The sequence below is a fragment of the Chiloscyllium plagiosum genome, unplaced genomic scaffold, assembly GCF_037043375.1.
Source record: "Chiloscyllium plagiosum isolate Xiang-an unplaced genomic scaffold, Cpla_swu_hap1 HiC_scaffold_10, whole genome shotgun sequence".
NCBI classification, from domain to species: Eukaryota; Metazoa; Chordata; class Chondrichthyes; order Orectolobiformes; family Hemiscylliidae; genus Chiloscyllium; species Chiloscyllium plagiosum.
Window position 1 is genome coordinate 118,352,429 of NW_028270148.1, and position 23,153 is coordinate 118,375,581.

Here is a 23,153-nt window from a genome sequence, read left to right on the forward strand (position 1 = left end):
CAGGTAGATAGGATAGTGAAGGCGGCATTTGGTATGCTTTCCTTTAGCTTTAGATTACTCAGTGTGGAAACTGGCCCTTCAGCCTAACAATTCCACACCAACCCTCCAAAGAGCAACCCACCCAGATCCATTCCCCTACATGTAACCATTCACCTCACACTACGGGCAATTTTAGCATAGCCAATTCACCTAACCTGCACATCTTTGGACTGTGGGAGGAAACCGGAGCACCCAGAGGAAACCCACGCAGACATGGGGAGAATGTGCAAACTCCACACAGTCAGTCGCCTGAGGCAGGAATTGAACCTGGGTCTCTGGCACTGTGAGGCAGCAGTGCTAACCACTGTGCCGCCCGTTAGGATATTAGTTAGGATAATGAGTACAGGAGTTGGGAGGTCATTTTGTGGCTGTACAGGATATTGGTTAGCCCACTTTTGGAATATTGTAGGCAATTCTGGCCTCCCTGCTATAGGAAAAATTTGTAAAACTTGGAAAAAGTTTCAGAAAACATTTACGAGGATGTTGCCAGGTTTGCAGGGTTTGAGCTATAGGGAGAGGCTGAATAGGCTGCGTCTGTTTTCCCTGGAGTGTCGGTGGCAGAGGTATGTTCTTATAGAGGTTTATAAAATCATGAGGGGCATGAATAGGGTAAATAGACAAAGTCTTTTCCCTGGGTTAAGGGAGTCCAGAACTAGAGGGCATAGGTTTAGGGTGAGAGGGGAAAGATTTAAAAGGGATCTAAAGGTGATCTAAAGGGATCTTTTTCATGCAAATGGTGTTGTGTGTATGGAATGAGCTGCCAGAGGAAGTGGTGGAGGCTGGTACAATTATAGCATTTAAAAGGCACCTGGATGAGTATATGAATGGGAAGGGTTTGGAAGGATATGGGACAAATGCAGACAAATGGGACTAGATTAGGTTAGGATATCTGGTCGGCGTGGACATATTGGACCTAAGGGTCTGTTTCCATGCTGTACATCTCTATGACTTCAGAAAAGGGTGAGGAAGCTCAATAATGATGGAGTTAACAGTCAGTAGAATGCATGGAAAGCACCTTCAGAGATAAAGCGTTTTTACGAGATTTTGAAAGAGGAGATAGAAGCTGTGTGATTGATTGGAGAAATGGCTCCAACAAAATGACTGAAGGTCAAAAGTCAAAACAACAACATTTTTAAAAGGGAGAGGAAGAGACAAAGGAAGCACACGGTGAGGTCAGTGCAGAAGACAGACAGATAAAGAAACCCACATTGCTGACAGAGCACTGAACCTGCAGTGACTGCCTTTGCTGTTTGAATTCATGTATCACTGGAAATCGGAGTGCACCTGGGAAAATTAACAAACAGTGAAATTCACAAATTATCTTGGAGGAACCCGTTTGGCAGACGTCACAGGACAGAGATAATTGGATATTTTAAGGGTGGCCTTACAGTAAGTCTGCAGGAGTGAGTAAAGTGGGTTCTTTGGTTATATGTTTTATTGAGATATGTCTCTTGATTAAACTTAAAATACAAGCCATAAGTATTAATTTTACCAGGGGCAGTGTTTTGTAGAGGAATAAGACAGTGCTATTTTCTGGGTCTGTATATTGAAATAAGCAAAAATGGCCTTGAGTAGAGTGTTATGCTCTTCTTGTCAGATTTGGGAATTCAGGGAGAGTTTATGGGTTACTGAGGATTATATCTGCAATAAATGCCATTGGTCGCAAATGCTATCCAGATCGAATGGATCAATTCGAGAGACAGTTAGAGGCAATGAGGAATTTTCAAGAGCAAAAAGATGTGATGGATAGGAAGGGGGAAAAGTTGCAGATACAGTCATGTAGATGGGTTAACTCCAGGAAAGGTATGAAATAGGCAATGGCTCCAAAGCTGCTTTGGTTTGAAGCAACACTCGTTGTGAATCAGACAAGCAATCCAAAATATGCAAAATTAATCAGGATCCAGAAACTCCATCTCCATCCAGACTAAAACTTTGGTGAAGAGGACAGTGAAATTTAAATTCAACTTACAAAAGCTGGAATTGAAAGCTAGTCTGTGTGATGGTAACCACAAAAGTAATCATCAATTTTGTAAAGACCTACCTGGTTCACCAATGTCCTTCATGGAAGGAAATCTTACATCCTTACCTCATCTGGCCTAAACATGACTCCAGACCCAGAGTAATATGACTGAATCTTTACTACCCTAAGAGCCACTGAGTTCAAGGCAATTAGGGATGGGTGAAATAAGCTTTTCCAGAGACACCGACATCCCATGAAAGGAATACATTTTAAAAATTCAAGTTTCAAATTGAGTTTGGAATGGACAGAAGTTTAGGCTCCATTAGATTCCTTAAATTCTTCTGAATCATTCAGTGATCAGGAAATTGAAAAATAATCTATCATGGGTCAGTTCAAGGTAAGAACTTGGAATTGACTGAATCCTCAGATCACAGTGGGATGTGGAAGTTCAACACAGAATTGGATGTGCACATGTAAGGGATGGATGGGATTTCAACATCAAATGAGACTGTAATTAAGGAACTTATAAAAAGGTAGTGGTGTTTACTGTAATACATGCAAGCCTGAGTGGAAAGAATTAAAATTGCTGCCACATGGCAAAATTGAGGCATGTGCCAGAGGTGGATTTAAGAAGAATAAAGGTAAGTACAAGGGGAAGAAATAAATCAGGTTATATACCATCAGGATCAGATGAATTACAGTGGGAGGAAGTTAATGTGGAAGATAACACTGGCAGAGAACAGTTCTGCCAAATGACCTGTTGTTGTGCAATAATACTGTGCAGTTTGTAACCAAAAAATGAATGGATTCTATGACAGATCAGGGTAGTTATGGCTACAATGGAGTAGTGGGGTGAGAAAATTAACTAATTCCTGTTAAATGTTAACTGGGCTGCCCCAGAAAGTGATTGAATTTGATATGACGGATCTTTCTTCTGTATTGAATTTTAGTCTATGATCCTTGGGCATGGAATGACCAGAGTAAAGGTTTAGACCTGATTCCAGAGTATTTTAATACACATAGAGGATGGTGGGGATCTGGAACTCATCCTATGAAATGGTGTTTGAGACAGAAATCCTCACCACATTTCAAAAATATATGCATTGCGATCTAAAAAGTTCCCAACCAAAACCTGGAAAGTATCATTTGTCTTCACATCTCCTTATTGCCTGCTGGACAAACTTTCCTCATTCCTGAAGAAGGGATGCCCGAAACGTCGATTCTCCTGTTCCCTGGATGCTGCCTGACCTGCTGCGCTTTTCCAGCAACACATTTTCAGCTCTGATCTCCAGCATCTGCAGACCTCACTTTCTCCTCAAACATCTCCTTATTAGCTCAGGCAGGCACAATGGGCTGAGTGACTCCCTCCCACGATGTAAATTTGCATGATACTATGGAGTGAGGGACTTAGATCTTGTAGCATCTTTCAAACACTTGCAAACATTCTGAACTAATACTATTAAAGTTTTATCAAATTGATAAAGGTCATTATTCTTGTCTGATTAGTAACTAATTACCTCTCCCATCATTGAGAAGGAAATTTTATTCTTTTCCAGTTGAGTCAACTTTTCTGATTTCTGCTTTAATTTTGTCCCGTTGCAACCATAATTACAAGGTTTCAGTATATATTGTCAGTCAGTGATACATCTCACACATCTGCTACTGCTGTAAAGGGAAATTTTGGGGGATATTCTGTGTAATATTAAAAGATCAATCATGAAATAAAAATAACAAAGTGAGACAACTTGTACATGCCCATGTACAGGCAATAAAAACTTGACATAGATAAGCATTGTAATTTAAGTGGAGAGAAGCCCACATTGAAACTCGCTTTCCTTTCTCCGTTTCATTTTGGCAATGTGTTCACTGTGTCAGTGTCTTAAAAGGCCCGGGCTCACCCAAGACACAATCTTCAAACTACTTGAAGCAACATAGCACAAACAAAAAAAGATTCTATAAGATCAGTTTATTCACTTAGCACATGTATCTGCAGTCAAGACAGCCTAAAAAAACAAGTTTAATATGACTGGAACCTCTTAAATATAAACGAGAATCATACAATACAGAAGACACCCTTGAACTCAAATTGGCCTATATCCTTGAATGTTATGACACTTCAAGTGCTAAAAAGTATTTTTTAAGAGGTTGTGAGGTTTCCTGCCTCTGGCTCCCAGGCAGTGCATCCGAGATGCCAGTCACCATCTGGGTGAAAAGGGTTTTCCTCAACTCCCCTCTAAACCTCCAGCCTTTCACTTTAAAATGATACCCTCCAGTTATCGATCCTTCAGCTAAAGGGAACAACTACTTTCGATTCATCCTGTCCATGCCCCTCAATCTTCTCTACTTCAAACAACCTGCACATATCCAGCCTCTTATCACAACTAAAATGCTGCATACCAGGCAACATCCTAGTGAATCTCCTCTGTGCCCCCCTCCAATGCAATCACATCCTTCCTATAGTGCGGTGACCAGAACTGAACACAGTATTCTAGGTATGGCCTAAGCAAAATTCTGTACTGTTTCAACTTAATCTTCCTGCTCTTATAATCTAAAGCTTTAAATTTAACAAGGGTACCATCCAAGCTAATTCCTGGCCAATCAACACTCAGGAGTGCGAACTGATGGCTGATGCCAAGAACTTCACAGAATCTCTGACTCAATTACTGCACAGGAGGGGGCCATTTGTCTGTGTCAGTTCTCTCACCTATTGCCAATCTCCTGCCTTTTCCCCCACATCACTGAATACCAATTCTATCCAAATAACTATTTAATGCCCTCCTGAATTCCTAATTGAAACTGCCTCCACATTTCCAAGTAGTGACCTTAGAGGTTTATAAAATCATTAGGAGTATAGATAGAGTTAATGATACGTGTCTTTTCCCTAGGATGGAGGATTTCAAGACTAGGGGGCATACTTTTAAGGTAAGAGGAGGGAGATTTTAAAAAAAAGACACGAGGAATTTTTGTTTTTACACAGAGGTTGTTCCACGTGTGGAGTGAACTTCCTGTGGAAGTGGTGGATGTCAGTACAATTACAATGTTTAAAAGACATTTGGATAATTACATGAATAGGAAAGGTTTGGAGGGATATAAGCCAAGAGCAGGCAGGTGGGGACTAGGTTAGTTTGGGATAATATTCGGCATGGACTGGTTGGACCAAAGGGTCTATTTCTGTGTTGTATGACTCTATAGACAGTAAATAAATCTCAATAATAAGTTAGAAAGTTCAGAATTTGTTTTTTCTGGTTGCCCATCTCAATGAGATGGCTTTCTGTCATTAATGTCTCAACATTTATATAATAAATTATCACAATTTTAATGAAGTAACCTTGTCTCTGGAATTCCCTTCCTCTGAGTTTTGTAGGCTAGATCATTGAATTAAAGTTTAAGTTAGATATTTCTTACATGGACGACAGTGAGGAAACTGGTTGGGGGGCGGGGGGGGGGGGGTAGTCTAGAGGATTATTTTGGTGGTGGTGGGGGAGAGAAGAGAGTGTGAGGGACAGGAAAGTATATGAGACATGATCTTATCAAATGGTGGGGCAGGTTTGAAGGCTGAAATGACCTACTCCTGCTCCACAGTGCTAAATCTTCAGAATGTGAGAGTTGGACTATGAGAAATGGAAATGTTGATTCTGAACTATTTTAGTATTCACAAAACAGGGCCAGATGAAGAAACAAATTTATAGGAATGGCTTCAAACAAGAAAATGCAAATTACAAAATGTAAATTATAATACCTTCGTTTTAAAGATAATGTTGACAAAATAGAAACACATACCCATAAACAGTACTAACATTTTGAAGAGTCACACCAGACTCGAAATATTAATTTGTTTTTCTTTCAACAAAGACTGCCAGATCTACTGAACATAGGAGAATCTTCCTGATGAACAGCTTACACTTGAAACATCGATTCTCCTGCTCCTCAGATGCTGTCTGACCTGCTGTGCTTTTCCAGCACCAGACCTACTCAGTATCTCCAGCTTTCTCAGTATTTGTTTCAGATTTCCAACATTTTACTTTTTAACCACCAGTGATGCACATTAAGATGCAAATTCAAGTCATTCAAATTGATAAGCTTCTTGGAATTTGTGGAAATAGTAAATTACATCATTTCTGCAAATGTTGACAAATCCCATGGAAGTGTTCAGCAATTTCCAACTATATTCTCATGTTAAATTTGATAACACATTTTGCATTTATGCCCTTCCTCCACCTCAACCAAAAATATGCTAGGTATTGATATCTGCCAAATCCAGACACTAAATGGAGATCAAGGGAAAAGACATGGTGCTGGGGGCATTTTCACTTTTCTGATGTCACAGAACTAGCAAAACACTCATCATAGCTAAAATTAAAATCAAAGTGTTTTGTTCCAAAACTTATGCCAATATTTTCACAAAGATTGATGGATATGTAGGATTTTGCTGTCATGCATTTGTTTGAAGAGAGTCTAAGTTATAAATTGGTTTTATTGATAAATATGCAGCCGTTAAATAATTGTCACACATTTTGCTTTATGTACAGTTAGAGCTTCCTCCTTTTCATTTAAAAGAAACGCATACTAGAAAATTGTTACATTTTCAATCATTGCCAAGGATGATATTAACCAAGTTTATTCACAGACAAATCGCACTTGAGGCTTTACAGACAAATAGACATTGCTTTTTAAAATAGAAACTATAAACAATTTGGTCTTTTGATCGGAATAAATAAAACAGCAGACACTCTTTCACATAAACCACAGAAAGCACACATGCTTACATAAACTGGAAATTGTTCAGCAATAGAGTGGAAATAATCTGCTGTGTGCCCAGAATTTTAATATAATCTCTGGATTTATTATGTCACTCATTCTAAAATTTAAATAGCTTCAATTTTCCATTCACAAATTAGATTTATTTAACAAAATCCACTTACATTCTTCTTTGAAGACATGAAATATTGCCCTTCATGATGTACAGTACAATGTAATCAAATGATTGATAGCGAACCTCTAAAATTATCAGTGTACACATGATTTGACGAGACAGCATCATTCTCCCTGCTGAAACTGTGCAGGGTAACATTCAGTAATCTCTGATGCAGATAAAATACATTTTATTGCCCTACCATATTCTGACTGATTCCCTCTGTTGTCATGATTACCAGAACTCATTTGAATTGGGTCCATTATCATCTCCCAGGATTTCCTTTGATAGAGAATGGAAAGCATCCTTTTTGGAAGATAGCTACATTTGAGACAGTGCAAATTGCAGAGTCTGAGACATTTCTGTATGTTCAGTAGGATGAATAAGAAAATCTGACCAATAGAACTGACACCTCCTAGGGACTTCTAGAATCCTTTGGACTCTTTATGCTTCTCCCAGATCTGTTACTGGAGACAGGCTCCAACATACACTTTCTCACAGCTTATGAGCATTGCAACATCAATATGTGTGCAAGAAAGATAACCTTTTACAACCAATAGAAATAGGACTCAACTTTCAACCATTTTCCTTAAGTATTTTAGGTTAACATTTCAATTCAGGATCCTGCAGCCTGCTCCAGATTCTTATCATTTCTTGAGGATTTCTGCTGTGGACTAATATTAAGTTTTTATATGCACAGGTAACATGTCGATCTTTTTGCATTATATCAAAAGTCCTGAAACCTTTGTGCTTTTCTGGAGCAAGGCCAAGTTTTTTAAGGCACATTCCAGTATACACATCATCAATCGGATAGAGTGTTACTTTATGTGACACGTTATAAAGTCTCTTTGCCAAGTATCCAGAGTACAGAAACCCACCCCCACCAGCATAAGGAGGATATACCCCCTCGTATATACTCTCCGGAACATAGTATTTTAACTTTTTCTCTCGATGAGGCCCTGCATTTGTAATAACATCACCAATAAACAGATCTTTGGCCTTGTCCTTATCCAGAGTGTTCAAGTATTCCAGAACCTGCACAGTGTTCACAAAGACATCATCATCTCCTTTAAAAATATATTGAATATCAGAGCATGATTTGCTTACCCATTCCAGAAATAACACTTCTTTCAGAGTTAGATTAAAGAAGGTGTCCCTGTAATCCCACAAAAGAATATCTTTGTGCTGTTCACTCTCAAATTTTAGCATATCTGAGAGATTAGGAAAATCATCTGCCGGAGATGACTTTCCCAGTAAAAAGATCCTAGCCACTGTCTTATTCCCTGTAATTTCTTCTTTACCCCAAGACTGACGTATGGCCTGCCTTCTATCAAAGTGTGATTCCAGTGACTTTATAGCCAGCAGCAGTACAGGCTTATCCTGGCATTTGGTTGGTTGGTCAATTATTAATGGATAGCTCCTACATCGTAGGTAGGTTAGAAAATCCTTGAAACGATCCGGCAAAGAATCAAAATTACTAATCTCATCCTTTAACTGAGAGTTAGGTTCACATGTGTACATTGTTGTCATGTTTATGTTGTCCATCACAGTTCTGTTATATAAAGCAGCAGTAACAGGGTTATATAACTCATCCAGCTTGTGCTGTTCTCGATTCCAGTACGGCTTAATATGAACCAATGGCTTCCAAAAGACACTGTTAGAAATGATGACTTTTTTGCTGGAGTTTCTTTCTTGGTGGCCACTGCGTGAAATCTCTATAACTATATAAATGAAGAAGTTTACCATCATCAAAATCCCCACCAGCTTCGTCCTTTTGCGCCCCACACTCATTTTTCATACCTGTTAAAAGAATAATTAGACAACATTTACCAAACAGACAGAATGAGTAGTTCAGCTTCTTGCCACAGTCAGACTGCTCATACATGAACTGTCAACGAGTAGATCCAGAATCAAATACTGAGTGAGTATCTCAGGCTTCCTAACTTACAGTTATGAGGGAAAAGTAACTGGGTTTCTGATAATTCAGAGTAATTTTAAAAAAATGTCTTCTTAGCTCTGGTGATGGAAGGAGCTCCAAACAAAAACACCACAATCCTAAGTGGACATTTGAAGAACAGATTTAAGAGGATGTTGCCGGATTGAAAGAAATGGCGCTATGATAAAAGAGTGGACTGGCTGGGATTGTTCTTGGAAGAGAGGAGGCTGACAGGGAGATTTGATTAAGGTGCTCAAAACTGTACGGGGTCTGGATACAGTGGATAGGAAGGGAACAGAAGGATTAACATGAAAATGAAGACTCTTATTTTTACCAGTGGGGATGGGGGTTATGGAACTAACTGCCTGAAAAGGCAGCAACCTTTGGCTCATTTAGTTGGTGTCTGGATATACACCTGTAGTCTTGTCATGTGAGGACTACAGATCAAACGTTACAAAATGGGATTTGGCTGGGTGTCTTTTTTTTTGGCCAGTGCACACATGATGCACAAGTGTCTTCTTTCTGTGCTCTAAACATTCTATGTTTCCACAGTTTAAAATTTCTTGTTACCTTTCAATCACTAATACATCCACCAGATTCCTGATCCAATTTTACACTTCGAATCAAATCACAAATACCACAGTGAATCCTGCAATGACAGGAATGTGTGAGCACTGCCGATCAAGATGGAAGTGGAATAATGTTGCACCAATATAACTTCACACTAACAATGCAACACAGACATGAAAGAAAAATAATTCAAAAATGAAAATAAAGACAACAACAACATGTGGCAACAAAAAATTGGAACAATGTAGACCTGTTAAGAAATACAAGCTCCCCAACACTGAGCTAAGGGGGCTGCTCTTCGCTGTCTTTTACTGGGACAGTACGGGACCATGCACATTAATTACTGGAAAAGCCAAGAATGGTGCCTGCAATCAGGTCAACCTCTCCTTCTCATAACCCAGATCTTTCATACCCATAAAATAAAAAGAAAGATGATTTAAATCTGAAACAAAAACAAAAACAAAGCGCTGGAGAAACACAGCCGGTCTGGCAGCATCTATTTAGAGAAAAACAACATTTACATTTCCAGTTCAGTGATGCTTTGGCAGGACAGTTCTGATGAAGGATCATGGGGAACAAAATGCTAACTGATTTCTCTCTACAGATGCTGTCAAACCTGCTGGGTTTCATTTCAAACCCACGACTTAAATCACCTAGAAGGACAGCAGATGCATAGTACAAACAACGGAATTTCAGCAGCATGGGAAGAGTGCAGGCAAAATCGACGTTTCGGGCAAAAGCCCTTCATCAGGACCCTTTATTCCTGATGAAGGGCTTTTGCCCGAAACGTCGATTTTGCCTGTCCTCGGATGCTGCCTGAATTGCTGTGCTCTTCCAGCACCACTGATCCAGAATCTGGTTTCCAGCATCTGCAGTCATTGTTTTTACCAGCATGGGAAGAGTGACTGCCCTTGATATCATGGCTGTATTTGATCCAGTGAGGCATCAATAAAACTGGAGTCAATGGGAATCAAAGGAGAAACTCTCTGCTAGTTGGAGTCATAACTGGCACACAGGAAGATGGGTTGTGGTTGGTGGAAGTCAGTCACCTCAGCTCCAGGCCATCACCTCAGGGTAGTGTCCTAGGCCCAACTATCTTCAGCTGCACCAATAATGTTCCTTCCAACATAAGGTCAGAAGTGGGAATGTTTGAAGATGGTTGCATAACGTTCAGCACTATTCACAACTCCTCATACATAAACAGTCCATGTCCAGAATTCAGCAAGACCTGAACAATATTCAGGCTTGGAGTGAGAGATAGCAGTAATGTTTATGCAACCCAAGTGCCAAGCAAAGATCACCTCAAACAAGAGAACACCAACAATCGCCCCTTCATTTTCAAAGGTATTACCATCGTTGAATCTCCCACTATTAACACCTTGGGAGATTGCCACTGATTTGAAAGTGAACTGGACTCACCATGTGATTACTGTGATTACAATAGGTCAAAACTGGGAATTCTGCTCCAACTCATCTCCTGGCCTCCAGAGCCAGTCTACTGACTAAAAGGCACATGAAAAGAGTGTGATGGAACATCTCCAATTAAGCTCAACACCATCCATGACAAAATCGCCGATTAATCAGTATTTCATCCATCAACTTAAAATACACAACAAGAGTTCTTATAATACGTTATGGAATCAGTTTGTAGTAAGGCTGAGATCTAGTATTGTATGATGAGGCAGGGTTAATTAGCTAGTGTTAGGCTAAATGTTAGTAACAGCAAAAGATCCACTGGGGAATACTGATCATGACATCATAGGACACAGAACATTACAGTGCAATAGAGGTCCTTCGGCTCTAGATGTTGTGCTGCCCTGTGAAACCAATCTGAAGCCTATCTATCCTACACTACTCATTCTTGTCCATATGCCTATCCAATGACCATTTAAATGCCTGTAAAGTTGGTGCAACTACTACTGTTGCAGGCAGTGCATTACACGCCCCTACTACTGAGTAAAGATGATATCTCTGACATCTATCCTGTATCAATCACCACTCAATTTGAAGCTATGCCCCCTCATGCTAACCACCACCATCCTAGGAAAAAGGGTCTCACTGTCCACCTGATTTAATCTTGTGATTATCTTATAAATTTCAATTAAGTCACCTCTCAATCTTCTTTTCTCTAATGAAAATAGCCTCAAGTCCCTCAACCTTTTCTCATAAGGCCTCCCTTCCATATCAGGCAACATCCTAGTAAATCTCTGAACCCTTTCCAAAGCTTCCACATCCTTCCTATAATGTGGTGACCAGAACTGCAAGCAATACTCCAAGTGCGGCCACACCAGAGTTTTGTACAGCTGCAGCATGGCCTCAAACTTGAAAGGGTTCAGAAAAGATTTACAAGGATGTTGCCAGGGTTGGAGGATTTGAGCTATAGGGAGAGGCTGAACAGGCTGGGGCTGTTTTCCCTGGAGCGTCAGAGGCTGAGGGGTGACCTTATAGAGGTTTACAAAATTATGAGGGGCATGGATAGGGTAAATAGGCAAAGTCTCTTCCCTGAGGTCGGGGAGTCCAGAACTAGAGGGCATAGGTTTACGGTGAGGGGGGGAAAGATATAAAAGAGACCTAAGGGGCAACCTTTTCAGACAGAGGGTGGTACGGATGTGGAATGAGCTGCTAGAGGAAGTGGTGGAGGCTGGTACAATTACAACATTTAAGAGGCATTTGGATGGATATATGAATAGGAAGGGTTTGGAGGGATATGGGTCAGGCGCTGGCAGGTGGGACTAGATTGGATTGGGATATCTGGTCAGCATGGATGAGTTGGACCAAAGGGTCTGTTTCCATGCTGTACATCTCTATGCCTCTAGGGTGCCGAAACCCAATCCCACTACCAATAAAAGCTAACACATCAATAAAAACGTTAACACATCATTTGTCTTCTTAACAACCCTATCAACCTGGGTGGCAAATTTGTGGGATCTCTGTACACGGTCACCCAAGATCTCTCTGCTCATCTACACTACAAAGAATCTTACCATTTGCCCAGTAGTCTGCATTCTTGTTACTCCTTCCAAAGTGAATCACCTCACACTTTTCTGCATTAAACTTCATTTGCCAGCTCTCAGCCCAGCTCTGCAGCTCATCTATGTTCCTCTGTAATCTGCTACATCCTTCGGCACTATCTACAACTGCACCGACCTTAGTGTCAGCCACAAATGTATTAACCCATCCTTCTATGCCCGTATCCAGGTTGTTTATGAAAGTGACAAACAGCAGTGGACCCAAAACAAATCCACTGATTTACTACAATTAGTAACCAAACTCCAGGATGAACATTTCCCATCAACTAAAACTCTGTCTTCTTTCAGCTAACCAATGTCTGATCCAAACTGCTAAATCATCCTCAATCCCATGCCCCAGTATTTTGTGCAGTAGCCTACCATGGAGAACCTTATCGAATGCCTTACTAAAATTCACATACACCACATCCATCACTTTACCCTCAGCCACCTGTTTGGGTCACCTTCTCTAAGAACTCAATAAGGTTTGTGGGACACTACCTACCCTTCACAAAACCATGTTGACTATCCCTAATCAAAATATTCCTTTTGAGATTATTATAATTCCTCTCTCTTATAACCCTTTCCAACGCTTTACCCACAACCAAAGTAAGGCTCACTGGTCTATAATTACCAGGGTTGTCTCCACTCCCCTTCTTGAACAATGGGACAACATTTGCTATCCTCTAGTCTTCTGGCACTATTCCTGTAGACAATGATGACAAAGATCAAAGCCAAAGGCTCGGCAATCTCCTCCCTGGCTTCCCAGCGAATCTTAGGATAAATCCTATCCGGCCCAGGGGACTTATCTATTTTCACTTTGCGGAATTTCTAACACCTCCTCCTTGTGAAGCTCAATCCCATCTAGTCTAGTAGCCTGTTCCTCAGTATTCTCAACAACAGTCTTTTTCCAGTATGAATACTGATGAAAAATGTTCGTTTAGTGCTTTCCCCTATCTCCTCTGACTCCACGCACAACTTCCCACTACTGTCTTTGATTGGCCCTAATCTTCTCTAATCATTCTTTTATCCTTTATTTATCCATTGAACGCCTTAGGGTTTTCCTTGATCCTATCCACCAACAACTTCTCAAGACCCCATCTCATCTTAGCTCTCTCTTTAGGTCTTTCCTGGCTGCCTTGTAACTCTCAATCACCCTAACTGAGCCTTCACATCTCATCCACACATTAGCATTCTGCTTCCTCTTGATATAGAATTCAACTTCCTTAGTAAGCGGCTGTGTGCTCGATAACTTCCTCCATATCTGACTGGTACACAGGTACATTATCAAGGACCCACAGTAGCTGTTCCTTGAATAAGCTGCACATTTCTACTGTGCCCATGCCCTGCAGTTTCCTTCCCCATCCTATGCATCCTAAATCTTGCCTAATTGCATCATAATAGTCTTTCCCCTAGCTGTAGCTCTTGCCCTCCAGTGTATACCTATCACTTTCCATCGTTAAATTAAACATAACTGAATTGTGGTCACTATCAGCAAAGTTCTCACCTACCTCCAAATCGAACACCTGGCCGGGTGAATTGCATGTTAGGTTTGAATACCCCAATCTCAATAATGTTAAATCTAAATAAAGCCAAATACATATGCACCAGGGGGCAACTGGCCAAGTTTCAATAGGCAAATTAAATAAAGGTTTTCAGTAAATGAACAGTGGAAAATATGAAAGAAATAATCCAAAGTGTCCCACAATTTACACTCTAGTTAAAAGTAAAAGCTCCATAAAAAAGCCCCACTGCAGCACAATCAGGAAATTAAAGACAGTACAGAGGAACCTCGGTTATCCGGCAGTTGATTATCTGAACATCAGACTATCCGGCAAGATCTCAAGGTCCCGATGCTTAGCTAAACTGTGTTATCTGGCATTCGGTTATCCGGAATTTGATTAACCCAACGAAATACTCCTTGCCCGTGTCCTTTGGACAGTCGAGGTTCCTATGCATTATGTTAAAAGAAGATCAAGATTGCATGAAAAACTGTTGGAAGTCAGAGGATTGAGAATGCTAGCAATGGGTTACCAAAAAATTGATTAAAAAGAAAATGACAATAAACTAATCAGAAATATAACAACAAATTGTAAGGGGTTTTTATAGGGATATGAAAAAAAAGGTGAGCATCTAAAGTAAACATAAATGTAAACAAAGACAGGAGAAAAAGGGAGAAACACAATGAATATTTTGTATTTATCTTCACAGATTCATAACCCGAAATAAATAGTAACTTCACAGTTAAAAAGTGAGGAAATTAACATCAATGGAGAAACGTATTGGAGTAACTCAAGGAACAAAAGTCCAACAAACCTCTAAGACCTAATGGCCGACACTTTATGGTTCTAAAAGAGATAGCTGCAAGGCCAACTATAATTTTCTAGACCTCTTCAGTTTCAAGAATGATCTTATCAGATTAAAAGTTGACAAATGCCTGCTTTTCAAGGAGGTAAAAGAAAGCAGGTCAGTTATCCTGACATCAATTTTTGGGAAAATGCTGGCAGTTATTATGAAAGAAGTCTTAACAATGCATTTGGAAAAGGATAGCGGATTAAAATAAATCAGTTATCCTGTTCAAAATTTTTCAGAATGTGACTGGTACAGCAAATAAAGGAATACCAGTATATATGACTGCCAAAAGTCATTCAAGGAGGTGCTAGAAAAATTAATAAGCAAAAAAAGGCTCGTGAAGTTGCATGAGCATGGTTAGAGATTGATTAAGACAGAAAGCAGAGAGTGGGCATAAATGGTAGTTTGTTTTGAGTTTGCAGGCAGCAATTAGTGGAGCTTTACAAGAATTGGTTCTGATGCCTCAGCTAATTACAATCTATATGAATGACTTAGATTAGGAGCCTGAGAGTAAGGTACCTAAGTTTGCTGTTGATACAAAATTAGGTGGAAAGGTAAGCTGTGGGAGAACACAGACCTTGCAAAGAGATATAGACAGATTAAGTGAGTGGTCAACAAGATGGCAGATGGAGTATGTTATAGATAAGGGTAAAATTATTCAGTTTTAAGTGATTTTAAGAAACGAAAAGCAGAATTTTTTTTGAAAGGGTATAAGACTTAAATATTGATATTCAACGGGATGAGTATGCTTGAAGAATGCAAAAGTTAGCATGCAGTGCAATGAGTAAATAGGAAGGTAAACAGCATGTCAGTCTTTCTTAAAAGATAATTGGAGTACATTAACAAAAGTTCTGATGCAACTGCAGGGTTTTGGTAAAACCACAAGTGGAATACTGTGTGCAATTTTAGTCTTTACATTTAAGAAAGGCTACACTAGCAATAGAAGTAATCCTGGGAGGTTTAACTAAATTGGTTCCTGGGATACGAGTATTACACTTTGATTACAGGCTGAGTAAAGTTGTTCTATATTCTCAAGTTCAGAAGAATAAGAGATTATTTAGTTGAAATATATAAAACTCTGAAGCAGTTCGATAGAGTTGATGCTGAGAGATTGCTTCTGCATCTAAAAGATGGGAACACAGTCTCAGGATAAGGGGATAACTGTTTAGGACTGAGAGAAAGATGTTCTTCACTCAAAGGGTTAGCAATCTTTGGAATTCTCTTTCCAAGGGACTGTGGATATGCCATCAATTAATATATTTAAGGCTGGATCAGACAGATTTTAGTCTCTTTGGACTTCAAGGATATGGGGAGTACGTGGGAAAGTGCAGCTCATATCAAGATCAGCCATGATATACTGATGGCAGAACGCACTCAACAGGCTGTATGGTCTACACCTTTTCCTATTTCTTCTGATGACTCCCTCCATCACTAATTCTCACTAACAGCAGTGTGTACCATCTCATCTACAAGATGCACTGCAGCAACTCACCAAGGTTCTTTTGGCAGCACCTTCCAAAACTATGACCTCCATTATCTCGAAGGACAAGAGCAGCATTATATGGGAACATGACTAATCCTGGGTACTCCTCCAAGTCATTCATATCCTGGTTGGAAAATATATCACTGTTTCTTTACTGTTGCTGGGTCAGTGTCTTTAAACTCTCTTCCCAACAATGCTGTGGACATCCCTACATCAAATGGACAGCAGTGGTTCAAGAAGACGGCACGGTGGCACAGTGGTTAGCACTGCTGCCTCACAGCGCCAGAGACCCGGGTTCAATTCCCGTCTCAGGCGACTGACTGTGTGGAGTTTGCACGTTCTCCCCGTGTCTGCGTGGGTTTCCTCCAGGTGCTCCGGTTTCCTCCCACAATCCAAAAATGTGCAGGTTAGGTGGATTGGCCCATGCTAAATTGCCCATAGTGTTAGGTGAAGGGGTAAATGTAGGGGAATGGGTCTGGGTGGGTTGTGCTTTGGCGGGTCGGTGTGGACTTGTTGGGCCGAAGGGCCTGTTTCCACACTGTAAGTAATCTAATCTAAGACAGCTCAATCCCACCTTCTCAAGGGTAACTCAGGATGGGCAATAAATGCTGGCCTAACCAGTGATACCTACATCCATAAGTTTATATTAAAAAAAAAGAGCTTTCTATTTGAACACAGCAGATGTTCTAACATTCAGTTTGTATAATCCGGCATTTTAGAACATAGAACAGTACAGCACAGTACAGGTCCTTCAGCTCACAATGTTAACTTAAGATCAACTTAACCTACACACCCTTCAATTTACTGCTGTCCATGTGCTTGCTCAGCAGTCGCTTAAACGTCCCTAATGTCTCTGACTCTACCTCTACCACTGGCAGTGCATTCAATGCACCCACCACTCTCTGCGTAAAGAACCTCTGACATCTCCCCAACATTTTGCTCCAATCACCTTAAAATTATGACCGTTCGTGACAGCCATTTCTGCTCTGGAGAAAATGTCTCTGGCTCTCCACTCTATCTATGCCTCTCATTACCTTGTACACATCTATCAAATCACCTTTCTTCCTCCTCCTCTCCAGTGAAATGCCCTAGCGCACTCAACCTCTCTTCAGAAGACAAGCCCTCTATTCCAGGCAGCATCCCGGTAAATCTTCTCTGCATCCTCTCCAAAGCATCTATATCCCTTCTATAATGAGGCGACCAGAACAGGACACAATATTCCAAGTGTGTTTGAAACAAGGTCTTACAGAGCTGCAGAAAAACCTTTCAGCTCTTCAACTCAGTCCCCCTGTCAATGAAAGCCAAAACACCGTACGGCTTAACAACCAACAACCCATCAACTTGTCTGGCAACTTTGAGAGATGTACATACACGCCAAGATCCTGCTGTTCCTCTACACTGCCAAGAATCTTGTCTTTAACCCTGCATTCAGCATTCAAATTCGACCTTCCAAAACTAATCACTTAGGATTTATCTAGGTTGAACCCCATCTGCCACTTCTCAGCCCAGCTCTGCATCCTGCCAACGTCATGTTGTAGCCTGCAACAGCCCTTGACACTATCTACAACACCACTGACCTTTGTGTCATCGGCAAACTTACTTACCTACCCTTCCACTTCATCCAAGTCATTTATAAAAAACTATAAAAAGCAGAGGCCCAAGAACAGATCCCTGTGGGACACCAGTCTACCTCCAGGTGGAATACTTTCCATCCACTACCACTTGCTGTCTTTCAGCCAGCCAATTCTGTATCCAGACAGCCAAATTTCCCTGTATCCCATACCTTCTAACTTAATGAGCCTGCAATGGGGAGCCTTATCCAACGATTTATTGAAATCCATACACAAGTCAGATATAACAAGTAAATTCATAGAACAAGTTGGGCTGGCAGTATTTCGCTCAGATAACAAATTATTCGGATAATCAATTTGACCTTAAACAAGGGAACTGATCTAAATGTTGTGATCTCCCAGAGAGTTTGCTTGAATCTATCATTTTGATGAGACTGCTACTTAAACTAATCTTTGCATTCTGCAAATTGCAGGTTAAACCGAGAAGGACTAAACCTTTACCATCACATAAATACATTAAATGCCAGCATTAAGGAAGATCCTGAACAGCTTCTCCAATCACAACAGCATTTGCCAGTTTCCACTGAACCCGGTGCCACGATAGAAAGACATAACATAGAACATAGAAGGATACAGCGCAGTACAGGCCCTTCGGCCCTCGCTGTTGCGCCGATCCAAGCCCACCTAACCTACACTAGCCCACTATCCTCCATATGCCTATCCAATGCCCGCTTAAATGCCCATAATGAGGGAGAGTCCACCACTGCTACTGGCAGGGCATTCCATGAACTCACGACTCGCTGAGTAAAGAACCTACCCCTAACATCTGTCCTATACCTACCCCCCCTTAATTTAAAGCTATGCCCCCTTGTAATAGCTGACTCCATACGTGGAAAAAGATTCTCACTGTCGACCCTATCTAAACCCCTAATCATCTTATACATCTCTATCAAGTCACCCCTAAACCTTCTTTTCTCCAATGAAAACAACCCCAAGTGCCTCAGCCTTTCCTCATACGATCTTTCTACCATACCAGGCAACATCCTGGTAAACCTCCTCTGCACCCGTTCCAGTGCCTCCACATCCTTCCTATAGTATGGCGACCAAAACTCTGCCGCACCAGAGTCTTATACAACTGCAACAACTGCACTAAGTCCTGTCTCATGCAGGTGTTTATTTTCTCTGCCATTTTTCCACGAGGGGCCTGGTAGAGTGATGTGAACAAAGGACTGTGGAAATAACCCCTACGTTAAAAAAAAAATCCAGTTGCTGTTGCTTGAGGTGCTTGTGTTTCTTTGTTTTTGCCGGTGTTTTCACATGTTCTTCAGGACAGGTAATCCGAATTCACTTACCTCTTTGCTGTCATGTTTTTAATGGGACTTTCAGATCTTGTTTGGATAATCCAAAATTTGGATAATTGATATTCGGATAACTGAAGTTCCTCTGTACACCACATCCACTGCTTGACCTTCATCAACTTGTCTCGTCATGTCCTCAAAGAACTCAATAAGGCTTGTGAGGCATGACCTGCCCCTCACAAAGCCATGCTGACTTATCGTTAATCAAACTATGTTTTTCCAAATAGTCATAAATCCTATCTCTCAGAATCCTTTCCAGTACCTTGATTACCACAAATGTAAGACGTAGTCCCAATGATTTCCCTATTTTCTTTCTTGAACAGAGGAACAACATTTGCCTCCCTCCAATCAGCCAATACTACTCCCGTGGAAAGTGAGGATGCAAAGACCAGAGGCACAGCAATGTCATTTCTTACATCCCATTGTAACCGTGGACATATCTGGTCCTGCCCTGGAGACTTCTCGATCTTGATGCTTCCTATAATTTCCAGCACATCCACTTTCTTAATAACAATCTGTTCAAGCCTATTAACCTGGTCCATGGTATTCTCACTATTAACAAGCTCCCTCTCTGTAGTGGATACTGAATACTGAAGCAAAAAACTCATTTAGGGCCTCCCCTACCTCTTCAGACTCAGTGCACAAGTTCCCTCCGCTATCCCTGATTGTCCCTCGGATCATTTTCTTATTCCTCATGCATGTGTAGAAAGCCTTTGGGTTTTCCCTAATCCTTCCCACCAAGGCTTTCTCATGCCCCCTCTGAGCTCTCCGTCCATTTATGAGTTCTTTCCTAGCTACCCTGAAATCCTCTAAAACTGGGCCAGATCTTTGCTTCCTCAACTTTAAGGAAGCTTCCTTCTTCCTTTTTGCCTGTCTCACTGGGACAAAGTAATGCAACACTCGCTCTTAGGAAATAAGGCATGGCAGGTGACCGAGGTGTCAGCGGGGGAGGACTTTGGGGCCAGCGAGCATGATTCCATTAGCTTTAAAATAGTGATGGAAAAGGATAGACCAGATCTAAAAGTTGAAGTTCTAAATTGGAGAAAGGCTAATTTTGACAGTATGAGGCAAGAACTTTTGAAAGCGGATTGGGGGCAGATGTTCGCAGGTAAAGGGACGGCTGGTAAACGGGAACCCTTCAGAAATGCGATAATGAAAGTCCAGAAATAGTATATTCCTGTTATGGTGAAAGGAAAGGCTGGTAAGGTGTAGGTAATGCTGGATGACTAAAGAAAGTGAAGGTTTGGTTAAGAAAAAGAAGGAAGTATAAGTCAGGTACAGACAGGATAGATCAAATAGAAGAGTGTAAAGGCAGTAGGAGTATACTTAAGGAAATCAGGAGGGCAAAAAGGGGACATGAGATAGCTTTGGCAAATAGAGTTAAGGAGAATCCAAAGGGTTTTTACAAATACGTCAAGGACAAAAGGGTAATTCAGGACAAAATAGGGCGCCTCAAAGATCAGCAAGTTGGCCTTTGTGTGGAGCCGCAGAAAATGGGGGAGATACTAAACGAGTATTTTGCATCAGTATTTACTGTGGAAAAGAACATGGAGGATATAGAATGTCAGGAAATAGATAGCGACATTTTGAAAAATGTCCCTATTACAGAGGAGGAAGTGCTGGATGTTTTGAAACGCATTAAAGTGGATAAATCCCCAGGACCTGATCAGGTGTACCCTAGAACTCTGTGGGAAGCTAGGGAGTGATTGCTGCGCCTCTTGCTGAGATATTTGTATCATCGATAGTCACAGGTGAGGTGCTGGAAGACTGGAGGTTGGCAAACGTGGTGCCACTGTTTAAGAAGGGTAGTAAGGACAAGCCTGGGAATTATACACCAGTGAGCCTGATGTCGGTGGTGGGCAAGTTGCTGAAGGGAATCCTGAGGGACAGGATGTACATGCATTTGGAAAGGCAAGGACTGATTATGGCTTTGTGCGTGGGAAATCATGTCTCACAAGCTTAATTGAGTTTTTTGAAGAAATAACAAAGAGGATAGATGAGTGCAGAGCGGCGGATGTGATCTATATGGACTTCAATAAGGCATTCAATAAGATTCCCCATGGGAGACTGGGATACAGAACTGGCTCAAAGATAGAAGACAGAGGGAGGTGGTTTATTTTTTAGACTGGAGGGCTGTGATCAGTGGAGTGCTACAAGGATCAGTGCTGGGTCCACTACTTTTCATCATTAATATAGATAATTTGGATGTGAACATAAGAGGTACAGTTAGTAAGTCTGCAGATGACACCAAAATTGGAGGCGTAGTGGACAGCGAAGAAGGTGACCTCAGATTACAACAGGATCTGGACCAGATGGGCCAATGGGCTGAGAAGTGGCAGATGGAGTTTAATTCAGATAAATGCGAGGTGCTGCATTTTGGGAAAGCAAATCTTAGCAGGACTTATACACTTAATGGTAAGGTCCTAGGGATTGTTGCTGAACAAAGAGACCTTGGAGTGCAGGTTCATAGCTCCTTAAAAGTGGAGTCTCAGGTAGATAGGATAGTGAAGGCGGCATTTGGAATGCTTTCCTTTATTGGTCAGAGTATCAAGTACAGGAGTTGGGAGGTCACATTGCGGCTGTACAGGACATTGGTTAGGCCACTTTTGGAATATTGCATGCAATTCTGGTTTCCTTCCTATGGGGAGGATGTTGTGCAACGTGAAAGGGCTCAGAAAAGATTTACAAGGATGTTGTCAGGTTTGGAGGATTTGAAGGGAGAGTTTGAATAAGCTAGGGCTATTTTCCCTGGAGTGTCGGAGGCTGAGGGGTGACCCTGTAGAGGTTTATAAAATCATGAGGGGCATGAATAGGATAAATAGACAAAATCTCTTCCCTAGGGTGGGGTAGTCTAGAACTAGACGGCATAGGTTAGGGTGAGAGGGGAAAGATATATAAGAGACCTAAGGGACAACCTTTTCACACAGAGGCTTGTATGTGTATGGAATGAGCTGCCAGAGGAAGTGGAGGAAGCTGGTACAGTTATAGTCAGAGTCATAGTCATAGAGATGTACAGCATGGAAACAGACCCTTCAGTCCAATCCGTCCATGCCGACCAGATACTCCAACCCAATCTAGTCCCACCTGCCAGTACCCGGCCTATATCCCTCCAAACCCTTCCTATTCATATACCCATCCAAACGCCTCTTAAATGTTGCAATTGTACCAGCACCCACCAGCTCATTCCATACACATACCACCCTTTGTGAAAACGTTGCCCCGTGGGTCTCTTTTATATCTTTCCCCTCTCACCATAAACTTATGCCCTCTAGTTCTGGACCCCCTGACCCCAGGGAAAAGACTTTGCCTATTTACCCTATCCATGCCCCTCAATTTTGTAAACCTCTTTAAGGTCTCCCCTTGGCTTCTGACGCTCCAGGGAAAACAGCCCCAGCCTATTCAGCCTCTTTCTGTAGCTCAGATCCTCCAACCCTGGCAACATCGTTGTAAATCTTTCTGAACCCTTTCAAGTTTCACAACATCTTTCCGATAGGAAGGAGACCAGAATTGCACGCAATATTCCAACAGTCCTGTACAGCTGCGACATGACCTGGCATCTGGATGGGTATATGAATAGGAAGGTTTGGAGGGATACGGGCCAGGAGCTGGCAGGTGGGTCTCGATTGGGCTGGGATATCTGGTCGGCATGTTTGAGTTGGACCGAAGGATCTGTTTCCATGCTGTACATTTCTATGGCTCTAAGTGTTCCTTAAACAGCCTCCACATTTCTGTTGTGCATTTCCCATAGAACTGTTCCCAATACACATTCCACAACTCCTGTCTAATAGCAATATAATTTCCTCTCCCCCAATTAAATACCTTTCTGTCTGCTCCTATCCCTATCCCATGCCTGTCGTAAAGGTGAGGTGATTGTGGTCACCGTCACCGAAATGCTCTCCCACTGACAGACCTGACCCCTGACCTGCCTCATTGCGCAGCGCCAAATCCAATATGGCCTCCCTCT

General features: G+C 41.4%; 1 protein-coding gene across 6 annotated transcripts in view; it reads right to left on the minus strand.

Annotated features, from left to right (window-relative positions):
• Positions 1–6,455: 6,455 nt before the first annotated feature.
• b3gnt2b (UDP-GlcNAc:betaGal beta-1,3-N-acetylglucosaminyltransferase 2b) overlaps positions 6,456–23,153 on the minus strand; it is a 53,317-nt gene continuing 36,619 nt past the window's right edge. For 4 of the 6 annotated variants that reach the window (XM_043704235.2, XM_043704237.2, XM_087991713.1 and 1 more), the window contains one exon: positions 6,456–8,711. In XM_043704235.2, coding sequence (XP_043560170.1) covers positions 7,515–8,702 — 1,188 coding nt within the window. In that variant the 5' untranslated portion in view covers positions 8,703–8,711 and the 3' untranslated portion in view covers positions 6,456–7,514. Of the gene's footprint in view, positions 8,712–9,417; positions 9,497–10,836; positions 10,920–23,153 lie in introns of all 6 variants that reach the window. The other 2 variants (XM_043704236.2, XM_087991715.1) reach the window with 2 other exon arrangements.